This window comes from Chelonoidis abingdonii, chromosome 6 (assembly GCF_003597395.2).
Source record: "Chelonoidis abingdonii isolate Lonesome George chromosome 6, CheloAbing_2.0, whole genome shotgun sequence".
Taxonomy (NCBI): domain Eukaryota; kingdom Metazoa; phylum Chordata; order Testudines; family Testudinidae; genus Chelonoidis; species Chelonoidis abingdonii.
Window position 1 is genome coordinate 50352753 of NC_133774.1, and position 19479 is coordinate 50372231.

Below are 19479 nucleotides of genomic sequence, written 5' to 3' on the forward strand. Positions count from 1 at the left end.
TGTGAGGAAGGTGGTGGGCAATGGGGAGGTCTATGGGTGGGGGGTGCTGGGCGAGCGGTGTGCTGTGCAGGGTGCTGTGCAGTTGTAGGAGGCCAGTGGGAGAGGTCTCTGGGAGCATGGGGGCTGGGCATAAAGATCTGTGGTGCAGGTCTCTAGGTGAGGGGGTGCTGGGCATAAGGGTGGGGCATTGGGCAAGGGGGTGGTGTGGTGTGGGCCTGCCCTCAAGGGGAAAGGGCATGCTGGCAGCACAGGGCTGGGCAGGCCAGTGTGCATCTGGCAACTGCAGGTTTGTAAACAGTGCCTCCTGCTGGGCTGCACAGAGCGGGGCTGCTCCCGCCGTGCTGTGCCCCCAACCCACCCATCACTCTGGAGACTCACCATCCCGCCCCCCTGCACCTTTCCCCATGGAGGCCCACAAATATGTTTGCACCAGGCTCACAAAAAGTTAATCCAGGCCTGCAGGCAAGGAACGGGGTGGGCTGCATTGCTCAACACGAGCTGAGCTCAACTTCCTGACGGGGGAGATGAGCCACCTGGCACTGGTCTTAACTTGCCCCCAGCCCTGTCTTTCCCCTTGCAGAGAATCGGAGACCGTTCCCTACCGGCCTTCTTGAACTTCTTGGCTGCAGCTGTGGATAGGGATCAGTGCTGGCTTGACAATGGCACTGGCGCGGCACTACGCACTGATGCCCCGGTGCTGAGTCAGACCTTTGCTTTGGGGTCGGAGTGAGTGCCGACTTCATCAGGAGCACTTTGAGTCTGATCTCACGCTCTTTCTTGGTCCTAGATTTAAAGGACTTGCAGATTCAACACTTAACACTTATGTGACCTTCACCAAGCCACCTGAGACAGCTACTTGGCGGATTGCTCATGGGCAGGGGCAGTTAGCAGTGATCACAGGGCTTAAAGCCTGGGGTCCAGGGCATGCCCCGTCCTCTGCCTAAGTCCCGGAAAGGACTAACAAAACTAACTGCTGCTAAGGGCTAGCTAACTCAATTATTAACTATGTACACTAACTTTACAAGAACTCTAGTTTGCACGAATGAAGCCTAAGCAACGCTAGTAAGAGCAGCGAACGTTCCGTGCACAGTCACTGGCGGCAAGAAGGAACTGAGGGTGGGGGGAGCTGGCAGCGCCCCTTATATGCACCATGTGGGCACCACTCCAGAGGGCACTAGAGTTGCTCCCCTACGGATACTACTGAGGGAAAAACTTCCAGCACTGGTGCATGTGGCGAGCACACACACCTAATATGAAACGGACATGAGCAAGCACTTGAAGAAGAACATAGACTAACTTTGGAAATAATCTTAGTTTTCCATATACAAATACATTTTTGCTCAGACAAGATTCCCAGCACCATAAAAAAACCCAACAATGTTACTATCAGTATAACTGGATAACAAAACCTAGAAGAGCAGCTAACTTTTAAGAAACGCACAAGTAAAATATTTAAAATATGTATTAAAAATGCTGTTTATATACTTACAACAGCTGCAAATATATATTTTTGGTCTTTTTCTTGTAAAAACAGCAGCACATCAGTTAGAAGCAGGGCTAAACTATCTTTAAAAAAAGAGAGTGGTTTTAATGAAAGATATCACAATCAATTTCTCCTTTTAACCTGAAGACAAATCCTGATCAATAGAAACTTAAGAATTCTTACAGTAAACTGAGTATGAAATATGTGCATCTCATCACAGTCTGCGGAAAGCAATTTCAGGCTACCATTTTACAGCTTGTGTGAACGATGGCACTTTTAGCTGCCCCCTTCCTGCAACAGAATGCTGGATCACTTGATCAGTAAGTACTAACTTGTATGGAAAAAAGGGACAAGCACCAAATTGCCAGCATTTCCTCCTGAAGTGACTAGGTGTTCTTTGGAGAAATCGCATCCAAAGACAGATCCACAGTAATTTATTTTCTTGTTGTTGAGGCTTGACATAATCACAGAACAAGGAAATATGGGTAAAAGCATTTGTGTATTTTTTCCTAATTTATAAGACAAACCATGAATAGATGGCTTTTAATGGGATGTTAATGGCAGCAAAAAAGAAAACTGTGTATAATTAAACACCGTAGACCAAAATCTGCACTTAGATGTACATATGCGGCTCCAGTCGAATTTGGTCCCGAGTTTTCTTCTCAAATGAAGGTGTTGCAAGTGCAGGTGAATGTGATTTTGACACCAGGGGCCAAAATCAGACGTGAAGTACTGGGTGGTGTAAATGTATATGTCAGTATGTCAGTGTGCATGTAAACTGCATGCTACGGGTGCAGAGAGGCAGGTTTGCAGCAAGAAATGCAAATAGCAGCAGAGTGCAAGAATCTTGTGTGATTGGTTATGTCATGTCTGAATTTGGCCCCATGCCTAGGTATACTGTTCATCACATACAAACCACAATACTTTCTAATCTAGAATTACCCTGTCAGCAATTAGCAGCATTTCTTGTTCCTTACGGTACCTTAAATTCCACTACCTCACGAACTCACATTTGTGAACTATTGTTACAAGTGATTTTCTCTTTTTAACCCAAATGTTAATTTTTATACATTATTTGCAAATAAAAAGCTACGGAATTTCTTTGCAAAGATGTGGTACCTTTGAAACGTCCAGTAGCAGTTTTCCAATACACCAAACCTTCATGCAAAAGTGTCCTCTCTTTCTTTTTCAGGTCCTGCTTCCTGAAAACATGGCCATTTTTCAATTTGGTATAAGTTTTGTTTTCAATCTTATTGAGAATCTCCAGCAATTTTTGCCTTTTCTCATATTCATTGACTTTCAAGTCTACTGCTGCAATCATGTCCTTAATCAGGCAATGGGCTTTGCATAAGTCTTTATGCTCTTCTGTTCCTTCTGTATGAAACAAAGAACAGACAACATTACAGTATTCACCCTATTCAAGAGATGACATTTTTCCTGATTTTATATGATCTGCTTAACACAGTTCCAGACTTAAATCAACTGATATGTTGTAAACAGACCTGGGAAATTAATTTCTGATAAGTAATTTATTTGAAAAATATAGTCTTTTTTTGTATTTGTGATATGTCCCTGAGCAGTTTGTAATCATCTCAGATTTATTCAATAGTCAGAATTACTTGCCAAATAGTTTCAGCAAATAATTCATATATACTGTTTATTCTTTATAAGCAATTCACTTGCAGTATTCAACATTTAAAATTTACATTATACACATAGATCACATGGCATGGCATGTCTCCTGACTGGATGAAAATAATTTAGAATCTGGTTTACATCATGAATAGTTGCATATTCTCCATTTTTGCAAATATGCCTGTCAGTTTATTGATCACTAGAATATTCAAAGGCGGCAAAGAAAGAATTGAAGCAACTTTGTATGACTATTAATGGAAAACATTTTGTAACATTTTATTGTCCAGCACTAGTTATGAGACACTTCCTTGAATTCACTTAAATAGTTTTCCAGGCTTAGTCCCAAAAAAGTTCCACATCTGACATTCAAGATCTTCTGCTAAAACAATTAGACTCTTCAGAATTTTGAGGCTTATCTGAACCTGACCTCTGAAACTTTTAAAGTCTGCCCATTCCTAACAAATATATACACCAGACATACTGTTTGGGTGACATTTACCCCGTGTAGACAGCTTAAGTGGTGCACAGAGGCTTTGTGTTGGCTCTCAGCACAATTGCAAATTTCACGCTTTGGGACTATGTTGCATATATTATGCAAGAGATGTATTCAAGTTCCAGATTTGTCTCTGATATGAGGCAAGATAGAATCTATTACTCACCTTTTGAGTACTGCAGTATCCTTTCTACCAGAACTGGGTATTTCGTGATGCGCTGAGTGACAAGCAGAATGCATTCTGGGATTCCTCGACGTCGAGCCAAAAGATTGCTATTTCGCAGCTTTAAAAATAATTATGCATATTTTATTGTAAGTAGGAAAGTTACACTAAAATATTAATTTACTAGCAAAAGGCATTAGATCTACATGTGCTAAAAAAATTGAAACTGAAAAAAAATGTTAAATTATCTGCACTATCCACAGTGAAATGTCAGATATCATCCTGATACTCCCAGCTATTGAGTCTATATCTACATTTCCATTAATGCTGAGAAAGTGCAAATTATACACAAAACCAAGCTTTACATTCATTATCTGTGCCTCATTTGATATATAATCCTTTGTTCAGTGTGGAGATCTTTTCTATACAGTCAGAGGTGGTTTAGCTGGATGTCTGAAAGATATAATTGATGAGGTGGCTCATAACTGGAATGTGTGTTTATTACAGACTTATGTTCTAATCTAAACAAAAATGGAATTTACCAACTCTCTGATTACGCAGGACTCTCTGTTTTGTTTTGTTTTTAATAAGATATTGCAATAGATCTATTGAATACCTTGGACCTGATTCTGAAAGGGAACTCAATCCTATTTCCCATTTTGCACCTACAATTATTTGTGCCCACAAGATTGCATGAATAAAATGGGAGGTTACTTCTTAAAATCAGGCCCTGTGTTCTTTAAATCAGAACTACAAATTATGAACATGTTTTCTGGCCACTTTGTTAACAACAGTTACATTTTTGTAAGAACTTACTTTAATAAAATTCTGGAACTTCTTGTTTTGTTGCAGCTCTTTAAAGAGATTAACAGCTTCTTTTTGATGACTACAAAATTCTCCATATATTTCCTTCATTTTATTGGCATTTTCCTCTGAAAACTGATGAAAATAATAAAAATGTACTCAACAATATACCTAACTGTAAAGAGTATGTTTAAGGATTTTTGCATACTATCGACTGTAACTTCTATTGATGTTAATGGAAATAAACACATACGGGGTCTTGACACTGCATCCTATAAATCAATGGGAGTTGTAATCTGCATAAGGAATGTAGAATCAGGCCTATAGAGGCTGGAATATATATAGCAGATTGACTGTAAAAACAACTATGCACACAAGTAAGGTAAACTGGATGTGGTCCCATATATTTAATTTTAAACCTCAAACAAATCTCCTTAGATCTGCCATTAATATTACCTTAGTTTAATAAAACAGAGAATTTTAGAAGTCTATTTGTTGTAACCATTATTTGTGTTGTCATGTTCAAGTAGTGTGCAGTGTTGTTGTAGTCATGTTGGTCCCAGGATATTAGAGAGACAAGGTGGGTGATGTAATATCTTCTACTGTACCAACTTCTGTTGGTGAGAGAGACAAGCTTTCAAGCTTACACAGAGCTCTTCCAGTCTGGGAAATGTACACAGAGAATCACAACTAAATACAAGGTGGAACAGGCTGTTTAGCATAAGTAGTTAGCACATATTTCAAGAGACCATTCAAGGTGAAGTGGCCCGTTAACATCTTTCTGTTTATAGAGGTGCAGGGAGAAAGCTGGGGATGGGTAGGGTTAAGTGGGTTATGGATAGTTGTAATAAGCCATAAATTCAGTGTCTCTATTCAGGCCATGATTTTTGGTATCTAGCAGAATTATGAATTTATGCTCATCTTTTGCAGGTTTCCTCTGAGGATGAGGACTAAGAGATCAGCCATAGAGTGATCATTCTGTGAAAATGTTCACACACAGGTCATATAGTGTTTTTGGCTTTTACCATTTTTCTGTGTGAGTTCATTTGAGAGTGCAGTGGTTATCCGGTTTCACCCACATAGTTGTTATTGGAGCATTTAGTGCACCGATGAGGTACACCACATGTCGTGATAGGACACATGAATCTTGGACATGTGTTGATTGTTGTAGCATTGGAGATATGACTGCAAGTTTTGCATCTGTTATTCTGGCTAGGTCAGGTGCTACTTTGAGTCCTGATCTGTGGGGAGCTTGCTTCTAATGACATGCTTGGCAAAGTTGGGGGGTTGTTTGAAGACCAGAAGAGGAGGTTGAGGAAAAGTTTCTTTCAGAATGTCTCCACCAAGTATGGATCGTAACCGTTTGAAGATAACCCATATGGCACAGGGGCTGGAAGTTGGGGTGCTGCACCTGATTTAAAGCTGTTTCCATCATCACAGGGTTTATAGTTTGGTTCAACGGCTCACAGCACTCGCACTGTATAAATTGTTCCAGCACCTTGTCACATGGGTTCCACTGTGGGGAGCAAGGTGGCAACTAGAGATGTGAGGTCGATGAGGGTTTTATTTCAAACAGAAGCAGGTTCTCTCAGCCCTGGTCTACACTGTGAGTTTAGGTCGAATTTAGCAGCGTTAGATCGATTTAACCCTGCACCAGTCCACACGACAAGGCCATTTTTGTTGACTTAAAGGGCTCTTAAAATTGATTTCTGTACTCCTCCCCGATGAGAGGATTAGTGCTGAAATCAACCTTGCTGGGTCAAATTTGGGGTAGTGTGAACGCAATTCAACGGTATTGGCCTTCGGGAGCTATCCCAGAGTGCTCCATTGTGACTGCTCTGGACAGTACTCTCAACTCAGATGCACTGGCCAGGGAGACAGGAAAAGCCCCACAAACTTTTGAATTTCATTTCCTGTTTGGCCAGCGTGGCGAGCTGATCAGCACAGGTGACCATGCAGAGCTCATCAGTACAGGAGACCACGGAGTCCCAAAATTGCAAAAGAGCCCCAGCATGGACCGAATGGGAGGTACTGCATCTGATTGCTGTATGAGGAGACGAATCTGTGCTATCAGAACTCCGTTCCAAAAGACAAAATGCCCAAACATTTGGAAAAATCTCCAAGGGCATGAAGGACAGAGGCTATAAGAGGGACCTGCAGCAGTGCCGCATGAAACTTAAGGAGCTCAGGCAAGCCTACCAAAGAGCCAGACAGGCAAACAGCCTCTCCAGGTCAGAGCCCCAAACATGTCGCTTCTATGATGAGCTGCATGCCATTCTCGGGGGTGCCCCTACAACTACCCCAGCCCTGAGCATGGACTCCATCAATGGATTCACATGCAACAGGGATGCAGATTTTGGGGACAAGGAAGATGAGGAGGAGGAGGAGGAGGCTGAAGATAGCACACAGCAAGCAAGCAGAGAAACCATTTTCCCCTACATCCAGGAACTGTTTATCACCTTGGATCTAGTATCCTCCCAACCCATTGAAGGCAGGCTTCTGGACCTAGGAGGAGGAGAAGGGACCTCTGGTGAGTGTACCTTTGTAAATACAATCCATGGTTTAAAAGCAAGCGTGTTTAATGATTAATTTGCCCTGAAGACTTGGGATGTATTCGTGGCCAGTACAGCTACTGGAAAAGTCTGTTAGCCAGAGGATGGAAATATCATTGATGCACCTCAGGTGTATTAATGGTTCTGTGGTGCATTTGACCAGAAATTCTTCAAGGTGGTCCATGAAGAGGTCGGTAGATTGTTAGATTCTTTGCTAAATGCTAAAAATCAGGGACTGAATAAAGACACTGCTGTAATGAGTCAAAAATCCAAACTACAACTCATTTATCTCCCCCGACTCCCCACCAGCTTTTTTTCCCCTTTCCCCGTTATGACTGGAGAGGTGCTAACAGGTCACTTCACCTTGGACGATCTTTTAAAATATGTGTTATGCTAAACAATCTATTCCACCTTGTATTTAGATGTGACACTGTGAGTACATTTCCCAGACTTGAAGAAATCTGTGTAAGCTTGTCTCACCAACAGAACTTGGTCTAATAAAAGATATTACTTCACCCACTTTCAAGTACAGGTCAACACATGCAGCAGTAGCACAAGCTGCCCCATATACCCTGGCTAACATATATCGACACTGTTCTGGAAGACCCTCCTCAAGAGATGAGAGGATAATTCATTCTTTCAATCCTTTGTCTCTCTAACAACTGTGTCAGCTAGTGTCAGTTTTGGTGGTAGATTAAGTGATGGGAGCAACTGTCCACTATGAACTTGACTCAGATCGTCAATACTCAAATAGGTTACGAAAACCATCATCAGTGGTTTTTTTCCACGTCATCAATAATTTTCTCACACTACAAGAATTTGAAGCAATAACCAAGAGATTAAAATCTTTGCATCCTATTAGCCAATTCTAAGAGATCTAGTTATCTCCCTGCCCCACAAAAATTTTGAACTCAACAAATATCTTTTTTTGGCCTTGAATATGTGAAGATTTAATTTTGCTGATCTCTTTACCTGCTGCACAAGGATGTCTCCAATTCTGTTGATTACAAAATTTCTCTCATTTCCCCCCTCACACGATTCCTGTCTTCTCTCCTTCATAGCGCAGAAGAATTGCCTGTGAATCTCTAGCAGTTCATCTAAGCAGGGAAATATTTTGTCTACAGTGCTGTGATCTAGTTGCAATTCTTCTTTCATTCCTTTCCTGAATATTTCAGACATAATGAAGAGGGTGTGGATGTGATGAACTTCTGTTTGCATCAGCTCTGTAGTTTAAAGGAAGATGGTGCAGTGTAATAATCTAACTAGACATTTCCCATCACATCATTTGACATGTATCACATAGTTTTACATTCAAATATATGGACATAAATACAATTTCTTTCATGATAAGCATTAAAACTAACAAAACAGCCCCAGCTATGTTACATGGGATCTCTAACCAGCCCACTTCCTCTTTTACCATTTCTGCCCCATGGCACAAGTTTGGGGTTTGAAGGAGGCAGAAAACAAAGGGGACAATGCAGGCGTTTGCATGCACGAACACATGCAGAGAGCAGAATACCATTTTCACGTAGGCGGGTGTCTCTATGCAGCTACTTTGCAAAAAGCTCCTCTGGCTCCCTCTACTGCACTATGCTGATCAATACAGCATCACAGACCAAGTCAGCCAAGCCACAGTCAAAAATATCGAAATCCAATTCTTGCCTAAACCGTGTCCTTTGTTAAATTATTCACCATAGTTTGACTTTAGCACCAAAAAGTTAGAACTTACCAATATGCTGCGCTAATGCAAAGTGTGTCAACTCAAACATGGAAACTCCCAACTGCTACAATATTAACAACTTACATTAAATTTAAATCTCTCAAGTCCTAGCAGTAAACATTAGGAATCATATGTAACTGAATACCAAGATTCTTTACATTAGTCTGCTCTGTTTGCACACTAATACACAGGCAACACTCATTCAGTGAGTCTGAAGTCCCTGGAAGATTACCTGAGTAAGAACTGAATAAAACCTTGAGTAAGGATCTCCAAACTGGCCCCAGAATGTCTTTTTTTTAAAAAAAAGATGGATTTTCTGCAAAGAATATTAATATTTGCAGTTTGTCTATGAGTCTGAATGTTGATCTTCGATATTTTATTCTTACACATACCTACTAGCTTTCTCTTTCAAAGCACTTTTTATTATTTATTACTGAACATTTAATCATTTTAGAAACTTTATTTTGACTTCTGAAGAATAAAAGGTAAGTAAACAAGAGAACAGAGGAAATAATTTGCAATGAGTAATTTAGGGAATTCATGTCACTTTCCCCCCCACAAACTGTTAGGGAAAAGTTGTGAACTTCTCAAACGTATTATTTACTCAAAATTATTTGTAACTTTCTTTAGCAAATAATTCTTTGGTCTGCAGCTCATCCGTAAACAATTCATCACAATTATTTGTATTTCATGTTGTGTGGGTTAGTTACATAAGGCATATGGTATAATTTCCGTTCCCTGACTGGATCATATCTATTAAACAGTGCAAATTGTGAATTTTATAATTAAGTACATAATTCAAAATTTGCTTTTCATTACCATTCCCACATTAGAGTTTAAAATTCACTTTTCAGGAACATACATGCTAGTAAAGTTTCAGTACTCAATTGTTCACAGAAGGTGGACATGAATGGGTCAAGAATATGGTTAAATTGAAATTAACTTTCAAATCCAAATGAATATTTTTAGGCAATTGTCTTCAATATTCTGTTAGCTCTACATTATTATACATTACATTATTATTTGTGACAACATAGTCTTTAAATATTCTTCATTATTCATATTAAAATCTAAGCACTGAGCGTTTTATTCCAGTTATATGACTTGTGTATCCCACCTTATTGCCTGTGCCAAGTTATCTTCAGCTTTTTAAAAATAATTAAAACACTGACCAAAAATTACATCCTGCCTTTTGATAACATCCTTTTCTTGCTTGCTACAAAATGCTGGATCCACAACAAGACTCCAAGATTCTGCCTCAAACTCCTGTGCCTCTGTGCTGAGGTCAGTCCACAGGGAGGCATCCACATCATCTATGACAAAATAAAAACCTTGTAAGCATTGGTCGCACAAACAGGTTGGCAGTATCACGGCGAGGGAAGATCCTCATCTGCATACATGTTTATTCATGCAGTGAGTATATTGCTGAACTGAAGTAAGCCTTAATTAATGATTCTAACCAGTACTGAGAAAAGATTAAAATGAAAAGAGGAAGCCTTACACACTAAAATGTAAACAGAACAGAGTGGAGGCAAGTAGAGATTTGGGGATCAGAGGGAATAATTTTTTCAGGATTGGATCCATTGTTTGAAATACCCTCTTAGAAGTGCCCTCTGATTTGAGGTGCCTCAAATTTATGTGCGCCCAACATGAGATTCCTTGTGCTGGATTTTCTCTCTCTCTGTGTAAATGCCCTTCAACTCTGGAATTCACACCCCCAGTCCCTTTTCTGAAATAGACCATATCTGTTGACTTTCTAGACATGAATGGTGAGTTGAGGAGGGCAGTTGGGAGGTTGGATTTTTGTGTTGTGGGAGGAACACGAGTGATGGGTGATACTGTTTGTAATGTGTGTGCTGAATGAGGGCAGGCGAGGGCTCGCTATCTGATCGCCAGAGAGAAATATGAGGCTGTTTTGGTTTTGTAATCTCTTTTATATTATATTATATTATATTTTTAATTAGCAGCAAGGTTGTGGAGAGCCCAGGACAAATGTTTTTATCTGTTAATTTTTAACAAAAAAAAATTAAAAAAAAACCACAGACACTTAAAATTAGCAAAGAGTTCATCACTAATTTAGACCCACTTGCAAGGTATTATGGGTCAAATTTTAATTCTCATTTATCTGATGGCGTCATTTTAATGGTGGTCAGAATCATAATTAAGTTACTACACACGTATCTTCTTTTGATGCAGGAAGTAGTATTCTTAGACATACTAATTAATGATTCCACTTTGCATTTTGCAGCATAGGTTATAACATGTAAATTTCTCAGTTTACTTCTCACCTTCCATTACAAAAGAATCCATTGATGGAAGGGTCCCTATAGATTGTAGCAGCTTTTCAGATTGTGAGCTGGACATCCAGCTGCTACTATCAGTGTCTTGGTCTGAAGAGGGCATAGATCTTCTGCAATGAGAAAAGTACTTAATTGTAGCAACTCACTTAGGAATGCTGAATAATCTAGTTAGCATACTGTGCTGGTAGCTGCCTTCTACCTTTCAAAACTGGCACTCGGAACACTTTTGGATAAAGCGTGAGATTGCTGTGAGACTTCTTTCCTTACAGCAGAAAGTCCAATGGGCACTGAGGAAGACGGATGCATTGAGGAGAACATGGGCTGAGGAACGTCTCTAAATGATGAATCTGTGAAGTGAAATATATGTGTAAGTCTTACAGAAAACCTCATATGTTATTGCCTCGTATGACTACACCATGAAATACTACACAATTCTCTTATAGATTAATACAAGCCACTGGGCGTATTCTCTTATGGTGCAAGAGCTCCGTGCTCTTTTCTGAGTGGGATGGAAAAACAAGCCACAAGGTGAAGCTGAGTGGTTTTGGTGCCCACGCTGTCAATTAGAGAACAAGCTTAAGCCATGGACACGCTTAGATCACACCCATACCTTGTTCAGCCACATGGTTGAGCCACACATTGGGGTACATGATTGGAAGGATTTTCAAAAGCACTCAACACTGGCTTTCCTCTGCTTTCACTGTGGTAAAACTTCCATTGTCCAGGTATGCAGGAGGAAGGACAGGAGACATTGGATGTGATTTAATTAGGCCACAATTTTGTTCTTAAACATCTGGGAGTACCAGCAGATAAAATTGGGCAGTCCGGGTAATTCCATAATCATTTACACATACCTAGTGTGGCAGGGTGCTGCTGTCAGCCCTCCCCTTTCACCCATCCTGGTCCCCATCCAACCTGTTGGGAACTCACAACCATCGCCCAAATGAGGTGGGGAGGGTATAAAGGAGTAGGGGGTTGACTCCCTGCTGTATCAGTCATAGGAGCCCCAACCCCAGCCCCGTTTCTGCTCCTTTAAAGAATACCTCCTTTAAATCCTTTACCAATCCATTTTGTCTGATCACTGTATCCCTTCCCTATAGAGCAGTGCTTCTCAAAGTCAGGCCACCGCTTGTTCAGGGAAAACCCCTGGCAGCCCAGGCCGGTATGTTTACCTGCCACATCTACAGGTCCGGCCAATCACGGCTCCCACTGGCCGTGGTTCGCCGCTCCAGGCCAATGGGGCCTACAGGAAGCGGTGCGGGCCGAGGGATGTGCTGGCCGCGGCTTCCCACTGTCCCCATTGGCCTGGAGCGGTGAACCACAGCCAGTGGGAGCCGCGATCAGCCAGACCTGCGGACGCGGCAGGTAAACAAACCATCCCAGCCCACAGGGGCTTTCCCTGAACAAGCAGCAGACCAGCTTTGAGAATACCTGCACTGGATATCTGCCCCAGGCATATATAAAGAGTTGTGACATCACAGCCTAACCCTCAATTAACTTATGCCCAAACTAAGCCCCCAAATAACTGTGGGAAAGGTGAAAAAAACCCACCCCACCTTGACCAATCTGGCAGAGTGAGAGAGAGAAAATTCCTTCCTGGCTCCCAGAGAAAGGAGTGACTAGTGTAATGCCCACAGCTGATCATGACAAAACCTGGTATTTATCTACATCTAGGGGTGGGAGGGTGAGTGTTGCTTCTCCTGGTTGAGGTAAAAGAGGGCTTTTCCTGTACTGGCAAAATAATTCCCAACCCCTTTCCAGTCACCTGGGGCAGGGGACAGAGAGAGAAAGGAATAGCTCAGTGGTTTGAGCATTAGCTTGCTAAACCCAGGGTTGTGAGTTCAATCCTTGAGGGGGCCACTTAAGGATCTGAGACAAAAATCAGTACTTGGTCCTGCTAGTGAAGGCAGAGGACTGGACTCAATGACCTTTCAAGGTCCCTTCCAGTTCTAGGAGATACATCTCCTATTATTATAAATACGTCAACATCCCCATGCTAACCAGATATGAAGCTGCCACAGTAAGTCACTATCTGACTCTCTATCCCTTAAAGGGGCACACACCTTTTCCAACCAAACAAACAACAGCCCCCACTGCTTAATATGCAGTGAAGTCATTGACTTCAATGGGAGATGAGTGCTTTTGAAAATCCTACCTTATATGTATTAGATACTAACAGATGCACCTGTTTTCCTGTAGATATGGGAGTCACATGGAAAAGAGCTCACACACACATACAAAATTGTGAATAATACTTTCCCTATTATTTTATTAATCAGGCAACACATTAAACTTTAAAATGACAGATTTATGCCTATTAGCTTGCTTGCTTACTATAATACGTACTTGTTAGGACAGCTTGTGGTCTGGTCTTAATATGATATCTCTCTTGGAGTTTCTGGTAAAGAAGAATTTCATCTTATTAAAATGAAATAACAGCTAATTACACACTGAATAGTCAGTAACCTACTTTCATATAATCATCTGGAAGAGCCCTCAAGCAAACTGCATTATGATCCTGAATTTTTGCTACTGACAAACAAACCAAAGTGAAAGGATATTGAATTTCAGCCACATTATCATACAAAATTAATTCAATTTATTTTCTTTCAAATTACTACGTTGTTATGGAATTATTCTTTTGCAACATGCATATGATTTGTGAGGGCTTAAAGAAAACAATTACACATGTAGGGCTATACTTTTTAAATGAGTTTGAAGAGACCTGAGGCAGGAAATTGACTCTAAGTTAGTACATCCAAGCCAGAATGTGTGTCCTTTGCTACATTGTACAAGGCTCATATGCTTAAACAAGTGTTGCATTTGAGGAGAGCAAGTAAGTAGTTTTTCCCCTCTTTATCCTCTTGATGATTGGTTGGGGATATTCTCTCTTCCTGGTAAATATCCATCAGTCCTAGTAGTTGCAGTACCTGTAAGAGGCAGCTGATTTAGCATTATAATTTATGTTTTAGATCCTTTTTGTAAGTTTGCCCAGAGACTATTCAGTGGGTGTACAATGATAAAGACAAAATAAAATAAAAAATGCGTGTTTTATAAGTGCAACGTTGGGCATGTTTACCCTGAAGATCTGTGCACTGCAATAGCTACTCCAGTATAGCCACACTGGTGCAAATCCCTTGTTTATATGCACTGCAACAGTTTGAAAAGTGACTTGTCTTGGTGTGGCTTACTCCAGTGCAAATCACTTGTTAGTCACTAAAAAACAGAAGCCCTCTTCACTGTATAGTTTTGAAAATGGAGCCCTCATTTTAATTGGGGGTTACTACTGAAGTATGTTGGTTATTACACTCCAGGGGGCTCCGCTATGCTTCAGCTCCACTTGATGATTTTGCCAACTGTCAGAAGCACTGAAATGATATAGCTCAGGGGAAATCAACGGTTCCTCAAGGTCGCCCCATTTAAGTACACCTTAGAAATGCAAATCAAACTACATATCCCAATTTATCCTGCAACCCTCCAGAGATATAAAGGAAGTGACCCTACCTGTTTTCACTCCTTTTATAAAGTATTTGCTCAAGGACACTGTTTATTGCTATTGGTTGTGTTAGATGTTTATTTGACATTCCCTCAGCCCTTTGTGTACAGACACTTGGTTGGATCATTTCTGCACTGTTTTCTTTCTCAGCTTCATTTTGTGGCATCCTGTTTGTTTTAGTAACTAATTATTTCTAAGTCTCTATATCACAAGTCAGTCAATCAACATGAACCTATTATGAAGCAGCCTACAAAGACAAGGTACTGTTCAAACACTTTGAATAAGTACAGCATATGCTAATCACTACAGAAGAAACTATAGAGATTGATTTAAAAAATAAGAGAGACAGAATATACACAATACCATTGTAAGAACAATAAGGCATAGAAAGTTACCTTTGTACATGCAGGAGCACAATCCTTACAGTTTTTATGCACAATTGCATTGCAATCTGAAAGGAAAAACAGATCTCAAAGCCTGAAACTGAAAGAGATCAAATACTGTAGCGCACTCTAATCTGGGACTTCATCATTTTTCCTCCTTCAGGCCCACATACTGAATAGCCACATATACGGCTCTAATTTTCTCCTATTTTTCCCCCGGGCTCTTTCAGGAATCAACTAGCAGGAGTCTCTTGTGAAGCAAGTGGCCATCATCTTTGTCCCCTCTCCCTGAGGCCTGGGGACCCTGTCTGACTAGGTAGAGAAGTATGCATCTTCAAATCCAGATAATGTCGCTCTTGAAATGGAATATTAAGCAAGTATCCTGCAGCAGATTTTCAAAAGCTACATGAAAGCTACATAAAAGACCGTAGCTACTTACAAGAGCACTGCAATGACTCTTTCCCTAAGAGGGCTTTGTCACATGCCATACACAGGATACTGCCTGAGAAGCTCCCAGTTATAAACTGATGTCTATTCAGTTTGTCTTTGGCTTCCTTATTCTTTGTCTTCAGATCCAACAGAGTAGGCAAAAGAAAAGAGATTAAAATAGATAAATAATCACCATAATATTGTAACTTTAAAACATATGTCTCTTAAGAAAAAACGGATTTTAAAATATTTATCTCCTCTCTCTGGTAACAACTGAGAAAGTGGGGATGTGTGCCTGCATTAACCTAATCTGACATACAAGTACATCCACCTGTAATTAAAGGTAGGTTTTAAAATTAGTTTTTACAACTCAATTTTTGGTATTCAAAGGGACATTCTTAGGTTAAAAATCATCTATTTTTGAAATAAACAAGTTTCCTTTCCTGCGTTACTGATAGCACCTTATGGCTACATTGTGCAACACTTACTCATATGAGTAGTCCCAGCAGTTAACATTAATAGAATTACTATGTGAGTAAGTGCTCACCAGCATAGACGTACTTTGCACAATCTAGACTTTAGATAATTAAAAATGAAACACTGAAAGTATCTGATTTACTTTTCACAACTAATTTTGTGGTTACATTTAGCACTTTGTTTGGTCCTTGATTCTAAAACTCACATATGCTCAGCAGCACTTACTCATGCATTAAATTCAACAGGACTACTCAACTGAGTAAATGCTACAGTAAAGACTACTGAATCAAGTCCTTCCTGTGGATACTAAGAAAAATAGACATACACTTTCTAATACTTCTATTTTTGTATATCAAGTAAGAAAACTTTTTCCAAATATACTGCAGACATTTAAACTTGAGCTAAATCACAAGACACGAATGAGTAATAATAATTAAAAAGTGGCACGGGAATTCAGTACTGTGAAAACAATGTTACTTTTAAAAATGAACAATATTGTTTGTCTATACAAGGACACTGACAACATATTTGTCATAAGTTTTAAATTTAAAATGTCTTATAAATACAGTTTAAATAATTGGAAAAATCAGCCACTTCCCTTTACCTAACAGGCAAGACAGGTCTGATCCCAAGCTACAATGCATTTCAGTTATGCTAACAAGCACCTAGTTATATGTAGATCTAAAATTACCTTGCACTTATTTCGTGTACTAGTCATTCTGTTCATCAGGAAGCTGAAAGTACGACTCACTTTATATTTTTCTGACTCAGATTTTGTAGGTATAATATACTTATCCCATTCCTCCTCCTGAATCCTAAAATGTAAATCAGTGAACACAGTTCATTACACTGGACAGAACATCTTAAAACAGAGCAGCACCTGGCTGATATTCTGCTTCAAATGCTTTTAACAATCACAGGATGTATTTAGTTGGTGTTGGTCCTGCTTTGAGCAGGGTATTGAACTAGATGACCTCCTGAGGTCTCTTCCAACCCTAATATTCTATGATTCTATTCAGGTTTAAACCATAAAAAAAGGTCAACATCAAACCAAAAAGTGACATTAGTCCCTGAATAACACTAATTATGAACACATGCATGGGTACTGTACATAATGCGAACTATACTACAAGTTTGCCATAATTATACTGTTATCAAACCTCTCAGTATGCATATTCCCATATTTTGCATGTTCCTTTGGGTAGCATACAGTAACAGTAGATGCAGCACAACTACATTTAAGGGTTGTAGGGAAAAATGCATGACACTATAGTCAACAAACAGTAAGTGGTTATGGAAGTAAAGACTATTGCACAAACAGAGACAGTTAAGGTTGTGTATGCCAAATGGACTTAAGAAAGGCCGAACACTAAAGTCGCACAGTCAGACAACAAATGTGTTGCAAATAACGTTTTTATAGATTATATCCAACTCTCACACTAGTATGGAGCATAACAATAACCTAGAGAAGCATTCTGAACTTCATTAATAAAAAGGCACCAAAATAGAACATGATCTATTGGTCTCCTTGAGTCCGCTACTTTTGAATTACGATGATCATTACAAAGATGTGTGCTACTAGTGTTTAACTAGCAGCATTAACATGTAAATAATGGTAGATGGATAAAAATTACACTGCAGAAATTCATCTGTGGCAAGTGTCAATACCTTTTTTCCTTCAACTGCTCTGGCAAGCTGTATGCTCGTTGTTCTACAAAACACAAAAATGAAAACTAACGTGGTTATATTGGGATATTTATTTGTTTGAAACACATAACCTCCACCAGGATGTAAGCTCAGTCATTATATTCTGGCATGTTGGTTGGAAATTTAGAAAGCAAAAATTATTAGAAGAAGTATTGCCCAGGATAATACAAATCGTTTATTAAACAGGTTGTATTTGACAGAGTTTGCTTCGATCTGGGTTAACATCAGAGAATGCCAGTCTTTGAAAACTGACGAATTGCTTTTAAGAAGTAAAGAAAATTAATATTGATCTTTTTCTGAGCAACTTGGTTTTTTTTTTAATGGTCCAATCTTTCATTTTGCGTTTTAGCGATTCTTTGTAAAGCGCATACATGATTCTTTTCTATTATTTCCAAGACCAGATGTTATTTAGTTTTGTAGAGATTATCTGCAAACATATGCCTAACTTTAAGTACATACATAGCCCCAACGACTTAAATGGGACTATTCCCATGCTTGAAGTTAGGTCCATGCTTAAAGTTAGGTACCTTCTTGAATAAGGGCCCATATGAGAAAATACCCGGCAGTTCAGCAAGTAAGATAGTATATTTTATCATGTACACAATGAGAATCAAATCACATTTCAGTTAGCTGTCAGACCAAAGATGTGCAACAAGATGCTCTTCTGAAGAAATAAAGGCCATGTTCCCACATAAAAATGAAGATAGCCATTGCAGTACTTACTACAGGGATGGAGCAGAGACATTGATTTAGAAAGTGAAATAGCCTGGAGAAGGGATCGACCACTGTTGATGAACACACCATCTACACAGCAGGAACAAATTCTTTATAGTTACATACTAGAAATATCCTCCTTTAAACACGTATGTAGCCATTTTATTCCTATGTGTATTAAAAACTTTGGTTATTGATATGGCAGTAGGCAGCGCATTTCCTACTTTTAGATTGTACCTCAAGATGCAAGAACGAAACTCTCTTATTATGGGCTAATCCTTCTGAACTCAAAAATGCAAATCAGCAAACTCAGACTGGATTTTAATTTACAAGATCAGATTTTACAAGACCCTCATTTATGGCCCAATCCTAAACAAGATGTCAAAGCAGTGGAGCCATGTGAGTTCCCAGCTGCTGAGAAGTTGCACCTGGAAATCTCTGCTTCCTCTGCTTGCTGCAGAGTAGTTCCATGTAGCAGCACTGTCCATGCCAACATGTTGCAGTGGGAGATGAGAGGCTGAGACAGAAACAATGGGGCAGGAGGACTAGCAATGTGCTCAGCAGATCCCTGATGACTAAGACTCTGATTTTGTCAAGGATATTTTTAGTAAAAATAACAGATGGTCACAGGCAATAAACAGAAATCCAGGGAAGCCTGTGACCTGTCTGCTGCAGGGTTCCCATCCCTCCCTTGCCGGCTGCTGCAGCAGCTGTATTGCTGGGGGTCTGGAGGGGGGGAGCCGTGCCACAGCTGGGCACCTGCTGGGAGCCCAGATGCTCATGGGGAGTTGGAGCTCTGCGGTCCCCCTGCTGCCCAGCAGCTAGGAGCTACCCGGGGCCTCCATCAGCAGTGGCTGAGAGCTGTGGGGCTGCCTGTTGACAGCAGTCCAGCCCTGGGGCAGAAAATGTCACAGAGGTTTCTGGAAGTCACAGATTCAGTGACCTCCATGACATAATTGTACCCCTACTGATGACCCAAATGCATTGGCCGAATTGCCCCATGCTTGAAGAACACAATGACTGCAGACACTTCCACAGCCTTGATGGGCTACAAAGTGACTATTTGTGTTCCATAGCTTGGGAAAAAGGATGATTCTAGCTCTCCCAAGCCCCAGGTAAA

The 19479-nt window shown here is 40.2% G+C and overlaps 1 protein-coding gene across 4 annotated transcripts in view; it reads right to left on the bottom strand.

Moving 5' to 3' along the window:
• Positions 1 to 19479, bottom strand: part of ARHGEF28 (Rho guanine nucleotide exchange factor 28) — a 230453-nt gene that overhangs the window by 52751 nt on the left and 158223 nt on the right. For all 4 annotated transcript variants that reach the window (XM_032763554.2, XM_032763558.2, XM_032763555.2 and 1 more), the window contains 13 exons: positions 17607 to 17649; positions 16630 to 16753; positions 15472 to 15598; positions 15045 to 15100; positions 13500 to 13551; positions 11353 to 11500; positions 11142 to 11263; positions 10026 to 10166; positions 8103 to 8353; positions 4591 to 4713; positions 3778 to 3895; positions 2603 to 2857; positions 1490 to 1566 (listed from right to left, as the gene is read on the bottom strand). In XM_032763554.2, the coding sequence (XP_032619445.1) occupies positions 1490 to 1566; positions 2603 to 2857; positions 3778 to 3895; positions 4591 to 4713; positions 8103 to 8353; positions 10026 to 10166; positions 11142 to 11263; positions 11353 to 11500; positions 13500 to 13551; positions 15045 to 15100; positions 15472 to 15598; positions 16630 to 16753; positions 17607 to 17649 (1637 nt within the window). The remainder of the gene's footprint in view (positions 1 to 1489; positions 1567 to 2602; positions 2858 to 3777; positions 3896 to 4590; positions 4714 to 8102; positions 8354 to 10025; positions 10167 to 11141; positions 11264 to 11352; positions 11501 to 13499; positions 13552 to 15044; positions 15101 to 15471; positions 15599 to 16629; positions 16754 to 17606; positions 17650 to 19479) is intronic.